The sequence below is a fragment of the Nuphar pumila genome, chromosome 5 (genome assembly GCF_984573655.1).
Source record: "Nuphar pumila chromosome 5, dmNupPumi1.hap1.1, whole genome shotgun sequence".
Classification (NCBI taxonomy): domain Eukaryota; kingdom Viridiplantae; phylum Streptophyta; class Magnoliopsida; order Nymphaeales; family Nymphaeaceae; genus Nuphar; species Nuphar pumila.
In genome coordinates, this window is record NC_143253.1 from 13,440,132 (window position 1) to 13,458,046 (window position 17,915).

General features: G+C 35.0%; 1 protein-coding gene across 1 annotated transcript; it reads left to right on the forward strand.

Annotated features, from left to right (window-relative positions):
- Positions 1 to 13,285: 13,285 nt before the first annotated feature.
- On the forward strand, positions 13,286 to 14,851 carry LOC149836848 (peroxidase P7-like). The gene is made up of 3 exons (XM_090007145.1): positions 13,286 to 13,623; positions 13,740 to 13,925; positions 14,057 to 14,851. The coding sequence occupies exons 1-3, from the start codon at positions 13,381 to 13,383 to the stop codon at positions 14,615 to 14,617; spliced, it is 990 nt and encodes a 329-aa protein (XP_089863271.1). The 5' UTR covers positions 13,286 to 13,380; the 3' UTR covers positions 14,618 to 14,851.
- Positions 14,852 to 17,915: the final 3,064 nt, after the last annotated feature.

Sequence of the window (17,915 nt, forward strand, 5' to 3'; positions counted from 1 at the left end):
TCCATGTGATATATGCCATTATTCTTCTAATTTTCATATTAACCAGGTTGTTTTGCAGGAAATATGTAAAAAGATATCATCATTTGGGGTTGTACATTCGATTTTATCCATTGTAATAGTTAGGTTGGAATAAGAATTTGCGTTTCTTGCTTTAGGTAGAGTGAATGAGCATCATAGAATACCATGAATTATTCCATACATTTTTTTTTATTTCTCAAAATCCCCACAATGGTAAAACACGAATGGCACGTGCACCATTTCATAAAAGGTAGGTTAATTCTAAGTTGATGATTTACGCCAACGGCCATAGTCGGGGTGTAAACAAGACTTAGTATTCTTATCTTTTATGAAATAACACTGGATCCACATTGGATCCTCTTTCAAAAATCATCATATTCTTCAAATATTTCACCTTTTATTAGAGTTTAACTTAGAAATAATTCAATATATATACCAATGGCCATAGTCAGGGTATATTGAGAGTTAATTCCATTTTAAACTCTATAAAAGCACAAAATATGTTTCATTCTTCACCTGAATTTAAATATAGATTATTATATAATACATTCAATGACCATAGTCAAGGATGTATTATATCTTCAATCTTATTTCAATTCATGTAAAAAATGAAATACAATTTTCAAAATCCAATTTCAAACTTATTCAAATTCATTCATCATATAGGATAGAATTACATCATATTTTTCAAAATTCTTTTCCAAAATCCAAGTGATCTCAAATATCTTTCTTAAATCTATAGTTTAAAGATTTAAATTTCAAGTTCAAAGTCCAATTTGACTTTGAAATTTTAAAATTCAATCTTTATATTCTTGATTCATTCCAAATTCAAGCTCTAATATCAAAGTCCAAATTGATTTTGAAGTTCATTTACAAATTCAAATTCTCAAATCAATTTTGAAATTCCAAAATTCCAACTCAATTCAAAATCCAATTTCAAAGTTCAATTTAACTTTGAAATTTCTGATTCATCCTCTGATTCAAAGTCAAGTTTTCTTCAAGTTTTAAACCAAAGTTGAGATTGACTTTGAAATCTCAAAATCCAAACCTTCTCAAAGTTTAAATCTGGATCTTCAAAAACCCAGATCATCTTTAAAAGTTCTATTTTGGACTTCTCAAAACCCAAATCCAAAATCAAATCCTAGTCTCAACTTGGATCCATATTTCCAAGTATAGAACTCCATTCCACTTTGGATCTCCAATCACAGATCCAAATTCCATTTAGGATTCAAATCCTTATTCTACTCTGGATCTCCCATCACAGACCCAAAATTCCATTTAGGGTCCAAACCCTTATTTCACTTTGGATCTCCAATCACGGATCCAAATTTCATTTAGGATCCAGATTCTCATTCTATCATTGGATCTCAGATTCAGATTCAAATTCCAATTCTTAGGATCCAGAACCCAACCCTACTTTGGGTCTCAGACTCAGATCCAAAATCCAATTCTTAGGATCTAGAATTCAATTCTACGCTGGATCTCAGACTTCAGATCCAATTCCATCTTAGGATCCAGAGTCCAAATCCACCTTTTCAGATCCAAATACTATCTTGGATTCCAAATCTTGAATCCAATTTTCATTCAAAATTCCAAATCCAATATTCCATTCCACTTCTTAAAACCAATTCCATTTCATTCCAGATTTCAAATCAAAGTTCCCATTTCAGATCCTAAATCCAAAATTCAACTTTGAACTCTATTCTGAATCCAGATCTCGGATTCAGATCTCATCTTGAAATTCCAACTTTTAAATCAATTCCATTTTTTTCAATTTTTCCCAACTCTATCTTTCCTACTCATTCAAATTCCATTTTCATTTCTATTTCTGACTCAAAGTCCATTTATGACTTAGAAAATTTCTTTCTTCTTTTATCTCAAAAACTTCAAAAACCATCTCTTTTCAGATCTAGATTTATCTTCCCAAGCTTTTGATTATTCTAAAAACTTAGAACTTTAATCTTAAGTTCTAAGTTAGGAATCATTTCTTCACTTTATCAATTTCACTTGGAAATTCTTCAAAATATTTTTCAAAAAAAAAAGAGCATACATCTTTGCATATTACACAAGCATGATTCATTGTGCATTTAGACTTAGGATAAAAACTTAGGTAAATTCTGTGCAAAGCAAAAGGCATAAAATTCTACCCTTGGTTCGATTACCCCTGGTAAAGGCGCCAGGAACGGTCGAACCTCGTACCGACGAGCGGATCCCGTCTCTCGATTTTCCCGCAAATATTTCAAAAACGGAGGCGAGTCATTTCAAAATTCTTCAAAATTAAGGTTAAGTGAGATCCGCAAAAGAGTTCCTCTTCTCTTCCCTTCTTTCTTTTCTCTTTCTTTCCGTTCTTTTTATCTTTTTTCCCTTCAAAAAGGAGGAAAAATAAGAGGTTGGAAAGGATAAGAGAAGGAAGAGAGAGAGAATATTACGACAGGAAAAATTTTGCGATGATCACAGATGTTAAATTTGGACCTAGACCCATTAATCAAACCTAATTGGATAGTCAGGTCTAGTTTGGTCAGCTCGATGGTTCAGGTCAAGTTCGCCCTTCTCATTTAGATCTTTAAATAATATGTATTAAAAATTGAGTCGATGTGGTTGTAAGTCGATTTGTATTTATCAAGTTACCTCAATTTGTACTTTACCAATAAACATCGTGTTAATTTATTGTTTCTTTCTCTTTTTTTCATTTTATCAGTCATTTTGTAAATCATGATAGGACAAATCATTTTCGACTTGTACTTTAAAGTCATCAAGTAACATGTCAACTTGTGCTTTCAGATCCAGGTAGCTTGTATTAATCCAAGCTAGTTGTGAGATATAGATGTTGCAACATATATCATGATTTACGCAATGACGTCTATGATCACCACAACGATTTGCCTTTGTTACTAAAATATTGTTATAGTATAAAACTTAAATTGATATGGTTGTAAGTCGATTTATATTTATCAAGTTACCTCGATTTGTACTTTACCAATAAACATCATATCGATTTATTTTTTCTTTCTTTTTTTTGTCTTTTATCAGTAATTGTGTAAATTATGATAGGACAAATCATTTTTTGCTTGTACTTTAAAGTCATCAAGTAGCATGACAACTTGTACTTTCAGATCCAGGTAGCTTGTATTGATCCAAGCTAGTTATGAGATATAGTTGTTGCAACAAATATCATAGTTCATCTACACGATTTACAACCACAAATGTTTCATAGATACATCGTGACCAATAGTTTGACTTAGATACAATATATGACCATCATCATTGAAGTTTACATAGAAGATGTCATCATCATTGTAAAAATCGCTACTTATTTAAATATATAAATTGTTCATGTTTCAAACATACAAATCATTGTAGAAATCGCACCCTTCATAAGTATATATCATTGTAACATTTGAGCTTCATAAGTAAACATCATTGTACAAATCGTGGTAACTTCATAAATCATAACACTACAAGAAAAACATTAATTAGCGACAGAAATTGGTGATGAATTATTTCTATCACAAAGTTGTGATGGATTAGCGAGAAAAAAGTAGTCACTAAAATTGAAATTTGTTGCGGAATTAGCGACAAAAAAGTTCCGTGTCAAAATCCATCACTAATTAGCAATGGAAAAGTTTCGTATCAAACTCTTTTGCAACTTAGTGACAGATTAGCGACAGAATTTTTTTGTCGCTACTTAGCAACAAATTTTGACACAGAACTTTTCCGTCTCTAATTTCTTATATAAGCTCATCTAAGGTGTGAAATTCTATCTCTCTCTCCTCTCTCTCTGATTACCCCCAAATCGGGTTCTCAGTCAGAGAACCCTAACCCTCCGCCTTTGCCTCTGTCGGCCCCTTAGCCTACGCCAGCCTCTTTACCTCGGCCGACCCTCCCTGCATCAGGCGACTTGCCGTCGGCAGCCCAGACTAAATCCACCATGTTGCTGCTCCCTTCCCTGAGCCCCGATCCTTGCCGCACCAGAGGTCACCCGACGCCAGAACTGAATAAATCAGAAGACAAAAAAGAAAAATACACCTAGACTTTTGAAAGATAGAGGAAGACTTAAAAGAATGTCCAGGGTTTTAAAAATTTATGAAAGAATAAAGAATGAAAAATATACAATCCTGGATTTTGAAAAATAGAGAAAATTTTGAAACAAATATCTAGGGTTTTGAAAATATGAAGTAAAATAGAATTTTACAAGATAATATCTACAAAAGAATCAAATTATACAAGCAATGATGCACAGAATAGCACTCCCTAAAAGCTAACGCTAAATACAATATTTTGAAATGACTTGTAGGACCTTAATCCTAACTTTATGGTTCATATCATATGATTTCAATCAAAGTATGTTGATATACTCAAGCTGAAGCTCAAAGTACGTGGCATAGAAATATTTCTTCAGTTCTAAGGTAATGGCTTCCCAACATCCTTGAGCTCCTACCGATATACCTCGGACTATGGCCCTTAGGTACGTGGTCGGGGGGCGCTAACCCAAATAAGTGGTTCAGTTGTGAGGTTCTCTCCCGAACTATGGTTCAGTGAGACAGCCCAGCAACGTTAAGACCGGGACAATATAGGTAGGGATGTTTTAAAAAACATGTTCAATATGCAAGAAATCATATGGCTCTAATGCAAGTCCTAAAGAGATAGATTTTAAAAGAAAAGAAGCATATACTTGCATACATTGTTTGCATTCAATCCCTAAAATTGAGGAGAGTTTCATTTCAGACTTAAGTCTAATGTCAACATGGAATAATCTTCTCAATATGGTCCTACCAAACCACACTTAGATCCTATATTCAATGATGTCAGCTAGGACAGAGTCTAGGCTCCTAAGGTTTGCATGAAAATGAAGCTGACATTTGTAGAATAAAAAGTTAGACAATATCAAAGCAAAGCAAAAAAGGCAAAAATCCGACCAGACGAAGATGAGTCTCATCACGGTCGCCAACTTTTGTGATCATCTTAAAAAATTTCCTCTTGTAGGTCCTCTCTCTTCCTTCTCTGTCCCTTTCTAACCTATATTTCCCTTTTTGAAGGGGAAATAAAAGACAAAAAGAAGAGAGAAAAGAAAAGAAAAGAAGAGTGAGAGGAACTCTTTTGCGAAAGTCTCACTTGACCTTAATTTTGAAAAGATTTTTGAAAAGATTACTCGCCTCCGTTTTGAAATATTTGTGGGAAAAAGGGAGAGGTGGGATTCGCTCGTCGGTACGAGGTTCGACCGTTCCTGGCGCCTTTACGAGGGGTAATCGAACCAAGGATCGAATTTATGCCTTTTTGCTTTGCTAAAATATTATCTAAGAATTTATTCTATGTCTAAATGCACAAAGAATCATGTGTGTGCAATGCAAAAGCAGAAATGTATGCTTTCGAGGGGAATGATTTAAAAATTTTGGGATTTTTCCAAATGATCTTGAAATAAATTTGAGAATATGGTGAAGAAAATGATTTTTTGAAAGTTGAATCTAACTGAGAACTTGAAATAGATCTGAAAAGAGATTTGAAGTTCTAATTCTCGGAATAATCAGAGTTGGGAAAATAAATCTTGAATTGAAAAGAATGAAGAGAAAGGGGGGATTTTGAAGCTGAGATAGAATTTCGAAGTAAAATGAAGTTTCAAAGTCAAAAATGGACTTTGAATTTGATTCCCAAGAATCGATTTTGAAAAGCGATCTTTGGTTTTGAATTTTAATTTCAAAAACTAAAATAGGAATCTTTGATTTGGAAATTGAATTTAGATTTGGAGGAAAAAGTGGTTTTGGAAAATAGAAATTGAAATTGGAATCTTAAAGTCCATATGAGATTTGTAAATGGAATTAAGTCTGGAATCAATTTGGAAAATGGGGTTGGATTCAAAAATTTGAATCCCAGATGGATTTGGACTTGAAATCTGGAATCCAAGATGGAATTTAATTTTTGAAATCTGGAACCCAAGATGGAATTGGATCCGAAATCTGGAATCCAAGATGGGATGAGATTTGAAATCTGGAATCCAAGTTGGGATGAGATTTGAAATCTGGAATCCGATATGAAATTAGAAGATGAATCTGGGAATCCAGATAGAATTTGGATTTTGATTCAGGAAATCCAGAAAGAACTTGAAGATGGATTTGGATTTGAGAAACCCTGATTGAATTTTGAAGATGGACTTGAATTTAGGGAAAATCAGATTTTGAGATTCAGAATCAATCTCAAAGCCTTGATTTTGGATAAATGAATTGACTTGAGAATCAAGACTCAATCCTTAGATAGAACTTTGAAGATTTTGAAAAAAAATAAAAAATAAACTTGATTTTAAACCTGAATTTTGAAACTGGGAGATCAATCTCAGAATTTTAAAGTTTAAATTGAACTTTGAAATACGATCTGGAATATTGAATTGATTTTAAAATTGAATCCTGATCTTGGAAATGAATTTGGAATTCCACAATTTATTTGAACTTTGAAATTTGATTTGAATTGGAAATTGCATTTTGAATATAAGAATAAATTTGAAATCTCAAAGTCAAATTGGACTTTAAAATTGAATTTTGGATTTTGAGATCAGATGAAAAGATGAATTGGAATAAAAATTGAAGATTGGGTTGAGAAATTGTAAACACCCCAAATTTTCCTCATCCATTCTCCAACAATCCTCCTCGTGCAGTGCCACCCTGTTAAGTCAGTGTAGGAGTCAAACCCCAAGCCTATTTCAGAAAATCACCACTTTACCCATTTTCAATAGGAAAATTACCATTTTAGCCCTAGATCATCCCAGACCCCAGTCAGTCGGAGTCAACCAAGCTCATTGGTCAGCTCAAAATAGTTAGAATATCAGTCATTTCAAGCTCATCTGAGCTCACAATGAATAGACCATTTTCATTTCTGACCATTCCTGCCAAAATGGGATCATTTCTTCATAAATGAGCTCATTTCTCACTCAAATCCAAGCCAATTGTCTCTGAGTCAGTCATTCACAGTCAGTCATATTCCCAAGAGTCTAGCTTGAGCTTACCAGGAGTTCAAGTGCCCCAGTTTCAGTTCAAAACCATTTCCAAGTGTCCAGGAGCCAATTTTAGCCTGTTTCAGCTCTTTCAGTTGAAATTAAGCTAATTCTGGTCGATTGAGCTAGTGTTCGAGCTTCAATTTTAGTTCATCTCAATACTACCAAATTTTATCTTAGCTCAAAACCAGCTCAGATTCGTAATTCACTTCACTCCAGTGACCATTCTGTATCATTTCTCTAAAAATGATAGCTTTTCTTGAAAATTTAGTCAGAAAGGTCAGATGAATCAGTGTCTTGTCAGTTCATTTGAGTTCTGAAACTCTAAAACCCAACTCATTTCAGTTCAATTCAGCTCAAACCCTAATTTTCAGTATCACTCGGACCCGGTAGAGCCCAAAAACCATTTCTTGAATCATTTTGCAAATTTTATCAATTTTAACACTTTTTGAACTGGTACAACTGCCAATCGGTGTCTAACATCCAAAATTTTTCATTCAAGGTCTGCATTTTGCATAGCATTTCATGTCATTTCTCATCATTTCATATTATTTCTCAACATTCCATAACATTTCATCATATTTCATTTCATTTTCAAAGTCCAGAACTCCAGTTTTATAAATTCCAATCCAGATTTAGTTTTAAAAGCCTTTAGAAACCCATTTCAAACCCTGGGTTTTCATAATTGACATTTTTACCCTCGGGACTCTAAATTTGGAAATATTTTCTCGAGAAAAACAATTTGCATTTCTTTCAAGCTCAAATTTTCAAATTCTACATTGGATTTGCTTCGCAATGGGGTATTGAACTTTAAATTCTGAGCTTGTTTCAAAAACTGCCAAAAATGGCTCATTTCGTCAGAAATCTTTCTAAAAGACTATTCTACCCCTAAGATTCTCAAAACAAAATTCAAATTTGAAAAATAAGCCCACTCTGAGATGGCTTATTCATTTACATTTCCCTTTTTATTAAAAAAATTTGTGTTTCTTTTCAATTTGTTTTTATTTGTTTGTTTTTATTTTTTATTTTTTATTTTTTATTTTATTTTGCGAGGTGGGACCCACAAGGTGGTCGACCAAACCTCCAACCCCCTCTCCCTTCCTTTCTTTCCTTTTTCTTTTTCCCTTTCTCTTTCCTTCTTCTTCTTCCTTTCTTTCCTTTTCTTTTTCTTCTTCTTCCATCTTTCCTTTCTTCTTCTTCCCTTTCTTTCCTTCCTCTTTTCCCTCCACTTTTCCTTTCCCTATTTTCCAGCACATTAACGTAAACCTTAATACCTCTCTTTCAATATCCCCTCTAAACCCTAAGTTGAGGCAAATTAAAGACCTAAGTTTGTTTGTTTTTGTTAAAAAAGAAAGAGAGAGAGAGAGAAAGAAATAACTACACAGCTACCCTACTTCTTCTCCCCAAACTTTTGGTTGCAGCAGCCACCTCCACAGCAGCATAGCAGCCTCCAGCAAGGTCTTTTCATCCAGCCTTCACCACCTTCAAGACCTCCAACAGCAACCTTTTTGACCACCATCAACAGCAACCACCTAGTGGTTCCATCCACTTCAACTCCGTTGCAACCGATCTCCAGCCCACACAAGGGACGCCCAGCCTTCTTTACTGTTCCAACCACAACCTTGCAGCTGCCTCTCACCAGCCAGCATCTCCTTCAACCGGATCCAGTCTTCAACACCACGGTTCCACCTTCCTACAGCCTTAAGCCTTGAGGCTCTTCAACCGGCGCTCACCATCCTTCTCGGTTAGTAGCAGCAGCCACTTCAAATTGGCACCATGACATCCCTTTGATATCTCCGAAATCGAAATGCTTTAGATGTCATAATGGTCTTTATTTTCATTTTTTTTATGCAGCTTTCGTTTTAAGCATATATGTATTTCATGTATGGGTTAAGAGGATGAAAGATCCATCCATTCGATGGATTTGGTCTTTCATTTCATAAACCAACATCAAAGTGAATCATATCCCGGTTAGTTTTTAGTTTTGTCATATATTTCATGTTATTTTACATTTAAAAAGTGCATTTAGTTCAATTCATTAATCATTTCATTCATTTTATATAGGTTTTATTACTGTTTAATTTAGAATTTATAGATTTTCATTTATGCCCAAAGTTCAGATATTAATTCATGTGGTTTTCTTCATCAATAAATTTCGGTATTTTTATGATCATTAGGTCTATGTGTCATTAAACTCCGATGAAAAAGTTGGATTAATTTGAAATTCAGAGCTTTACGAAAAAAATAAGATAGTAGCATCTATTTTCACATCTCTCGAAATTTCAAGTCCAGTTTTAGCAGACAAAAACCTCCAGAATCACCCTCATGACAAATCTGAATCTCCTCCTAAAGATTACAGTAGATTAAAGGTGGAATCTACTAAATTTTTGAAAATTTTGAGATCTTTATAAGTAGATTTGACTTCTGTTAAAAATTGATTTTCCCAGACCTTTGGGAAAACCTTGATTTTTCCTTGTCAGGGTATAGACCGACCCTAATGTGCTGTGTCCGTTCAATCCATAAGTTGTCTGTCAAAACTTTCAACACAAAAGTTGTTTCTAAACCATTACTCTGTCATTTAGCAAAATTTGGGAATTTTTGGGATTGACAGTTTTTTTTCCAAAATTTTCTTTTATGTCTGACAGATTCTAATTTCCAGAAATTCAAGAGATCCAGGTCTCTGATAACAGTGTGCCCATTTCCAAACCGTAACCCGAATCCCAATGATGTAAAAATATGAAATTTGCCTATGTTTGTCATAGACATTTTTCCACAATTTTAGCTATTTTCCCATTTGTCTGTTATTTTTCCCACATTTTCTCCTGAAACCTGTCTGTTTACCCTAAATCCTAGAGTCGTCGGATTCTGATCCGACTTGTCGGAGCTATACAGCTCCTACCATTGGTCAAAACTAGAATGTTTAGAAGGAAAAATATTCGCCTTACTGTCCTCTGTCACCCCATAAAATTTGGGAGATTTTTATGGAAGTTTTGACAGACGACTTACTATCTTCTGTCAACATTTTAGGCAAAATTCTGATTTTTTAGTATTTTAGTTATTTTCTATATTAAGAAAATAACAAAAAAATAGATTTTAGATCTCTATTCTGTTTTTAGAGTTATTCTAGGTGTCCATGCCAAATTTGGCTCAATTCCAAGTTTATTTGCTTCATATGTTAGTTTATCTTTAAGTTCAGAAGCGAAAATCAGGCGAAAATCAAGTTAAATTTGATATTTTATGATATTTTCACCATTTTAAAGTTTTATTCATGTAAATAAGCATGTCATTCCATATTAGGGTTAATTTCAATCTCATTTGCATTTTAATTTTCTATTTTTGCAAAATTTATTTCAGAAAACCCTGGTTTCAAGGCCATAGTCTTGTTATCAGGGGCATTTTGGTCATTTTAACCTAAAATTCGAAATTTCAATTATTAATTCCATAAATTTTCATGCATGTCATCATATTTCATCATATTGTGTTTGATTTATTTCAATTGATTTTCAAAATTCTAAAATTTACAAAAATTCTTTCAAAAAAAACTGATTTTAAGATCATTAGGGGCATTTTGGTCATTTTGACCCCAATTTCCAAGCTTATTTTCAAAATTTATTCATTATTTCTCATGTTTATATCAAAGGGGGTATGAATTTGTGTTTATATTTGAATAATATCCGATAATTTCCAATATTTTTGGATAAATTCAGAAAAGCCTACATTTCTGTGCTAACACTATTTTCTAGTTTTGCAGGAACATTCAAGAAGAAGACTTAGCTTTTATTTTTTTATTTTTATTCAATATAAATATGAAATAATTTGGAATAAGAATTTACATTTCTGCTTAGAATAGGAATGCATTGCATATAGTTTAATTTCTGCAAATTCTGATATCTGATGCATCATTCATTTACATTTTTTCAAAATCACTATGGTTGACACGAATGGCACGTGCACAAGCTCTTATGGAGTTTATAAACTTGGTGGAATTTGTATTTTTTGCCATAGTCAGAATACGAATGAAACTTAGATTTATGATCTTCGTATTAGCCACATTCAGCTTACGCTCTTAGGCTAACTTCAAAAATGCATTGCAATTCTCAAAATTTCAAAAGGATTTTCCCAATTCCTCAATGAAATATCTTTCAAATTCATATTCATTCATTTATATCATTCAAATTGCATTATTTTCAAATTCATTCTCCAATTTCAATTTCAGAGAAATCGATCTTCCCAAAAAAAATCCCAAGTCTTTCTCAGGATTTGATTTTCTCAGAATCCTAAGTTTTCACATGAAACTTAAAAGCATTTCCCAAGTTCAAATCAGGATTTTTCAATGTTTTAAAATTCTCAAATTTCAAAATCCCAAGTTTTCAGAAATTGATTTTCTCAAATATGTGATTTTCTTGAGAATCCATTTTCCATTTCAAAAAATTATTTTCCAATGAACTTCCTGACTTTCTCAAGATTCTCAAATCCATTTCTTCAGAAAAATAATCTAATCTCAAAATCAATTTTCCCAAAGTCCAAGTTTTCTTGAGAATTCATTTTTCAATTCAATTTCCAATTTTCAATGAAATTCAATGATTTTCCCAGGAATTCAATTTTCAAGTACTTTTCCAATTATTTTCTAAGCATATTTCAAAGCAAACATCATCCTTTCAAAACTTGCATCTTTTCAAAATTTCATAGCACATGCCTGATTCTTTATGCATTTTAGGAAAATAGAGCATATTTTAGATAATTTAAATTAGTCAAAGCGCACATTTGATCCTTGGTTCAATTACCCCTGGTAAAGGCGCCAGGAACGGTTGAACCTCGTACCGACAGGCGGATCCCATTCCAGAGAATTTTCCCACAAATTTTCAAAACGGAGGCGAGTAATTTCAAAAACCATTTTCAAAACTTTGGTCGAGTTTGACTCGCAGAATCGTTTCTTCTCACTCTCGCAGAGGGAGGAAGGAAAAAAATTTGTGATGGTAACAGGTTTGACGACCGTGATGGGACCTATCTTCGCGCATCAATTGTATGTTTGACTTAGTTCAATTATCAAAATCGTGTTTTATGGAATGTCAGTTTTTACTTTCTGATATCACGTGAACCTAGAAGCATAGGCTTGAACTCAACTGACATAAATTGCATGTAGACTAAGCATAGTTTGGTAGGACCAATTGAGGAGAATTATTCATGCTCACTTAGACTTAGGTCTGAAATACAATACTCCGCAAACTAGGAATTATATGAAAACAATGCTTGCTTCTTCAAAAAAATTCAAAATCTCTATCTCTTTAGGTTTTAGAGCCCTCTCTTTGCATGCATGTGCTCATGTTTTCAAAAACTGATTTGAGATGATGGTACCAGATTCAGACCTACCATAAAAGAATTCATACCCAAATCCTATATGGATTATACCATATATACCAAAAAAAATAATATTTTTTATCCATATATTATTAATAAGACCCTTCAAGTCCAACCTAGATTCTAATCGGGCCTTTTAATTAATTTATCACCAAACCCTGACACCTATAGGGTTTGGTACAGGTCGGGTCAGGGTCAAACCCGACCCATTGACATCCCTAACCGTACGTAAGATGACACTAGATGAGTTGCATAGTAAAAAAAATATACAAAAGTTTCATTTTATTCTTATTTCAAATGCATTAAAATAAAGTAATGCAGTTGAACGTAATAAACCAAACCTCGGGTGGGTTTTTTATAAACATATACAAAAGTTTTTCTTTTCCCCCCAATATTCATTATATCGGGTGGTGCAAAGCTGGCGAAGCTTGACCGTCTCTCCGGGTATGCAGGAATCACGTGGATCAGAGTTTGAGCGGATCAGGTCCAAGGCTCCCTCATCACCGCTCATCTTCAAGATGAACGGCAGCCAAAACCTACCTACCGAGCAGAATCTCATTCACGTGAATGGGCCCCGTAAGGTTTTTGCAACGCTGTTCGGATCAACGTACGGCTTAAACGCGGATGGTTGGTCACAATTTATTTATTTTAATATACTAAAGATTCATGTAGATCATGGTGTATCGTTCATCCTGAAGATGAACGGTCACGAGAGAGCCTTGGATCCGGTGTGGTTAAGGACAGCATTTCTACAAGTCTTAGTCCAAAGCGTCCGAGTTCCGACTGCCTGCATACTTTTTCAAAAAACGTTTAAGGCTTTTACTTTTCTTGTAATAATCAAAAGCATAACGCCCTATAAATTGCAATGTCATGCAATGCTTAATCAACAAAAACATACCAGAGGTAACCAACCAATCATTCCTTTAGCTTTCACAAGCCTAAGAGGAGCTCCATAAGATTTGGGCAATCCATCCATCCATTATTTTGAGGTCGATCACTTCTTTCTGTACGTTTGGTTGGGGGAGATGGCAGCCCCTTCAGGCACCAGTGGCTTCTTCTCAGCATCCTCATCAGTCGTAGTGATGATGGCCATCTTCTTCTTGTTTTCAAGTAATATTGCAACAGCACAGTTGTCTGTTTCGTTCTATGCCAATACCTGCCCGTCTGTATTCACCACCGTAAGGTCGGGTGTGAGGTCGGCCCTCAATCGAGAGCCTCGCATGGGGGCATCAATCATGCGCCTCTTCTTCCACGACTGCTTTGTTAATGTGAGAACCTCTCTCTCTCTCTCTCTCTCTCTCTCTCTCTCTCTCTCTCTCTCTCTCTCTCTCTCTCTCTCTCTCTCTCTCTCTCTCTCGCGTGATTGATATGCATGATTGAACAGGGATGCGATGGAGGCATCCTTCTGGATGGGGATGATGGGGAGAAGGCTGCAACTCCAAACGCCAACTCGGCGAGGGGTTTCGAAGTCATCGACAGCATCAAGTCACAAGTGGACAGTGCATGCGGCGGGTCAGTCGTTTCCTGTGCGGACATTCTGGTCATTGCTGCTCGCGACTCCGTCGTTGAGGTCTGTATGTATATAATATGAATTGATATGACAAATTATGGAATCTTAATTCGTTCTTTTTTAGTAGTTAGATTGTGATCCTAACAACTGATTCAAGTTGGTGAACTTTTAATTATCGCTGAAATAATCAGATGGGAGGTCCTTCTTACGAGGTGCCGTTGGGAAGGAGGGACGCCTGGACATCAAACAAGGACGTTGCCAATAGCGATCTGCCGACCCCCTTCGAGGACCTGGACAACCTCACGGAGAAGTTCAGCAGGAAAGGGTTCAGCAGCAGGGAGATGGTGGCCCTCTCGGGATCCCACACCGTCGGCTTCGCCCGGTGCGCCTTCTTCCGGGACCGCATCTACAACGAGAACAACAACATCGAGGCTGACTTCGCCGCGATGCGCCAGGCGGGGTGCCCTAGGAACGGCGGTGAGGAGGATGGCAACCTGGCGCCGCTCGACCCACAGAGCCCCAATAGGTTCGGCAACAACTACTACCAGGCGCTGCTCAACAGGAGGGGGCTGCTTCACTCGGACCAAGTCCTCCTCAATGGTGGCCCCACCGACGATGTCGTCAGGACCTATGCCGGCGACGCCAATGCCTTCAACGTGGACTTTGCCAACGCGATGGCCAAGATGGCGATGATGAGCCCGCTGACCGGAACCCAAGGTGAGGTCAGGCTCAACTGCAGGAGGACCAACTAAACAATAGAAGCAAAAACCAAATTACGAGCCCGTTTTTTCTCCATTCGTGGTGTTCCTTCGTCTCCTGTTGCTGCTGTTTTTTCTTTTTTTCTTTTTTCGTTTTTCACACTTTTCGAATCATGAAATTCTTTTGTGACATTTATTTGTTGAAATCTTCAGTTTAACGTGTTCGTCTGGAAAAGTATGTAATTTCAACGCTCTGTGTAGTACTGATATATATGTAAAAGTTTGGTCTCTCTCTCTCTCTCAAATTGATGCATAACGTCGGTCATTGTTGGCCTTAGATTAGAATCAGTCTTTAACTTGCATTTGCAGTGATTAAACTGGATATTTACGACGGGAGGGTGTTCTGTGTTTCCCCCTAAGACAAATTGTGTGTTGAGGAATATCTTGTGACCCATGATAATTCATATGATAATGTTGTTTACGATGATTTTAGAATAAAATAACTTATAAAAAAATAAATAACATATGAAAAAGATAAATATACGCTTGTGCAGGTTCTTGCCTTAGTTTTTAGCTTGTATTACAACACATTGTCGCCTTCTCATTCTTGCCTTGTGTTACAAAACATTCTCGGGTTCGTTTATACCTCGTGGAGATAACTATAAATTGATCAACTGGTTCAATCATTGGTGGGCGTCATAGGGGGATTTATCAGACATATCTTTTTACAGTCTTCTCTTCTTCTTTATTTTCGTTAGGCAGTATGGAAAAAAGCAATGACGCACAAACATTCCAACAAGTCCTATTAAGAAATCGTGAGTACCTTGCCATGTTGTCAGGTTATTGTTGAAGATTGAATGTCATCGTAAGTGCCATTAAGGCGTTGTTTTGTTATTGTAGGTCGATATTAGCTTTTCGACGGTTGGAAAATTGAATATATTTTAAGACGTTAGGACTTGCTGACAAGAATGCTTGGTTACAGATGTGAGGAACGACCTCTACTCCATTCGATATTGTTCATTCACTCTATATGTAATGTAATGCAAATCACGGTTATAGTAACATATTGTCGATTTATGAGATATTATTTTATTTGTTAACATCGATTTGTAAGCTATTATGCTGAATTTCTATATTGATTTATAATATATTATGCGATATGTATATCAATTTGTAAGATATTATGTATTTTCTAGTGTCAGCTTGTAAGATATTTGTAGTATGATTTTAAAACATGTGCGTGCATAATTTATATTGTTACGTGCTTACGATGGTGATTTGTGTATTCAAATCATTGCTTATTTAGCGATTTTTATTAAAATCGCTTCACAGCATCATAGATATAATTAAATTGTTGTCACGTGAATCACTATCATCAACACACATCTACGATAAATCGTTTCTTTTATTCTCATGGTAAATAACAACTCGATGCATAGTATAAGCGAATAACAAATCATTGTTGCTTTTATACAATGATTCATTCAATCGTTTCTTCGACTTGCTTAACTAATCAATATTCGTTGTTATATGCATCTTAAATAAATTGTAGTAAACGTATGCGTTGGCTAACGTAAATTGATATATTGCTTATGACAGTGGTGAGCTTATCATCTAGTTGCAATGAAGATGATGTATCTCAATCATTGGAAAGTTATGGAGAAGTGAACATTTGTACTAATGACGCACCTAAAGAAGTGAACATGTGCACTAATGATGCACATGATAAGAAGGGTGCAGGCATTGGATTCACTGTTGACTTGAATGTTCCAACAGAAGAAATGCAATTCGATAATGAGGTAGACAATCATGACAGTACACTTGATAAAGGTGCAGACACTGAGAATGTACATGATAGTACACTTGACTCTATTCTCGTATAAGGAATGTAGTTTAATAATGAGGAAATTAGATACAAATTTTACAATGATTATGCCTTAAAACTTGGTTTCAGTGTTAGAAGGTATTCTTGGTCAAAAAATGCATAGGGTGTCGCAGTGAGAAATACATATGTTTGTTCTAAGGAAGGTTGGAAGAAGTCAAGTAAAAATTCAACAAGGAGCAAGCCAGATTCAAGATGTGATTGTCTGTTTGTCCTTTCTGATGTATTAGTTTTAGTAGTGTAAGTGGCCTGGAGTTGGTCAGGTTTTGTTCATGTTCCATGAGACCTAATTTTGCATTAGGTCTAGACACTGGATGCAAACCTCAACCTGTTTGGATTGAGTCAATCCAATTCTGGTTCAAAATTCATATTAGACCAATATAGGCTTTTTGTATACGGTTTATTTTTGCTTCAGGTCCATGCATATAGCATTTCAGGTGACAGGCAGGATGGTCAATAATGGTTTTGATCACAGTTGGGTTGGGTCATGGGAGGCCTTATTACTTGGTAATAACTTAATTTTTGAAAAGTACAATAGCTATTCATAAAGACAATAATGATGTATATAGCTATAATATAAGTTCATGTTGTTTTTTCAATAATAAGTTCATATAGTTAGGCTGGGTAAATATTCAATCAGACGAAACTAGTTAACATATGAATCAGGTACACATTGTGTATAAATATTGTCCAAGTTTGGATTTGCTAATTGGGTTCATGCCAGTCAGGTGTAGTCATCAAGGTTTTGTTGACATCGATGTTGATTGCACCAAGTTTTAATTTATAATAACATCCAATTTTATGGCTGGATGTTAAATTTGGACTTTGACCCATTAATCAAACCTAATTGGATAGTCAGGTCTAGTTTGGTCAGTTCGATGGTTCAGGTCAAGTTTTCCCTTCTCACTTAGATCTTTAGATAATATGTATTAAAAATTGAGTCGATGTGGTTATAAGTCGATTTGTATTTATCAAGTTACCTCGATTTATACTCTACCAATAAACATCGTGTTAATTTGTTTTTTCTTTCTCTTTTTCCCCTTTTATCAATCATTGTGTAAATCATGATAGGACAAATCATTTTCGACTTGTACTTTAAAGTCATCAAGTAACATGTCAACTTGTGCTTTAAGATCCAAGTGGCTTGTATTGATCCAAGTTAGTTGTGAGATATAGATGTTGCAACATATATCATGATTTACACAATGACGTTTATGTTCGCCACAACAATTTTCCTTTGTTACTAAAATATTGTTATAGTATAAAACTTAAATCGATATAGTTGTAAGTCGATTTATATTTATCAAGTTACCTCGATTTGTACTTTACAAATAAACATCATATCGATTTATTTTTTCTTTTTCTTTTTTGCCTTTTATCAGTCATTGTGTAAATCACGATAAGACAAATCATTTTTGACTTGTACTTTAAAGTCATCAAGTAGCATGCCAACTTTTACTTTCAGATCCA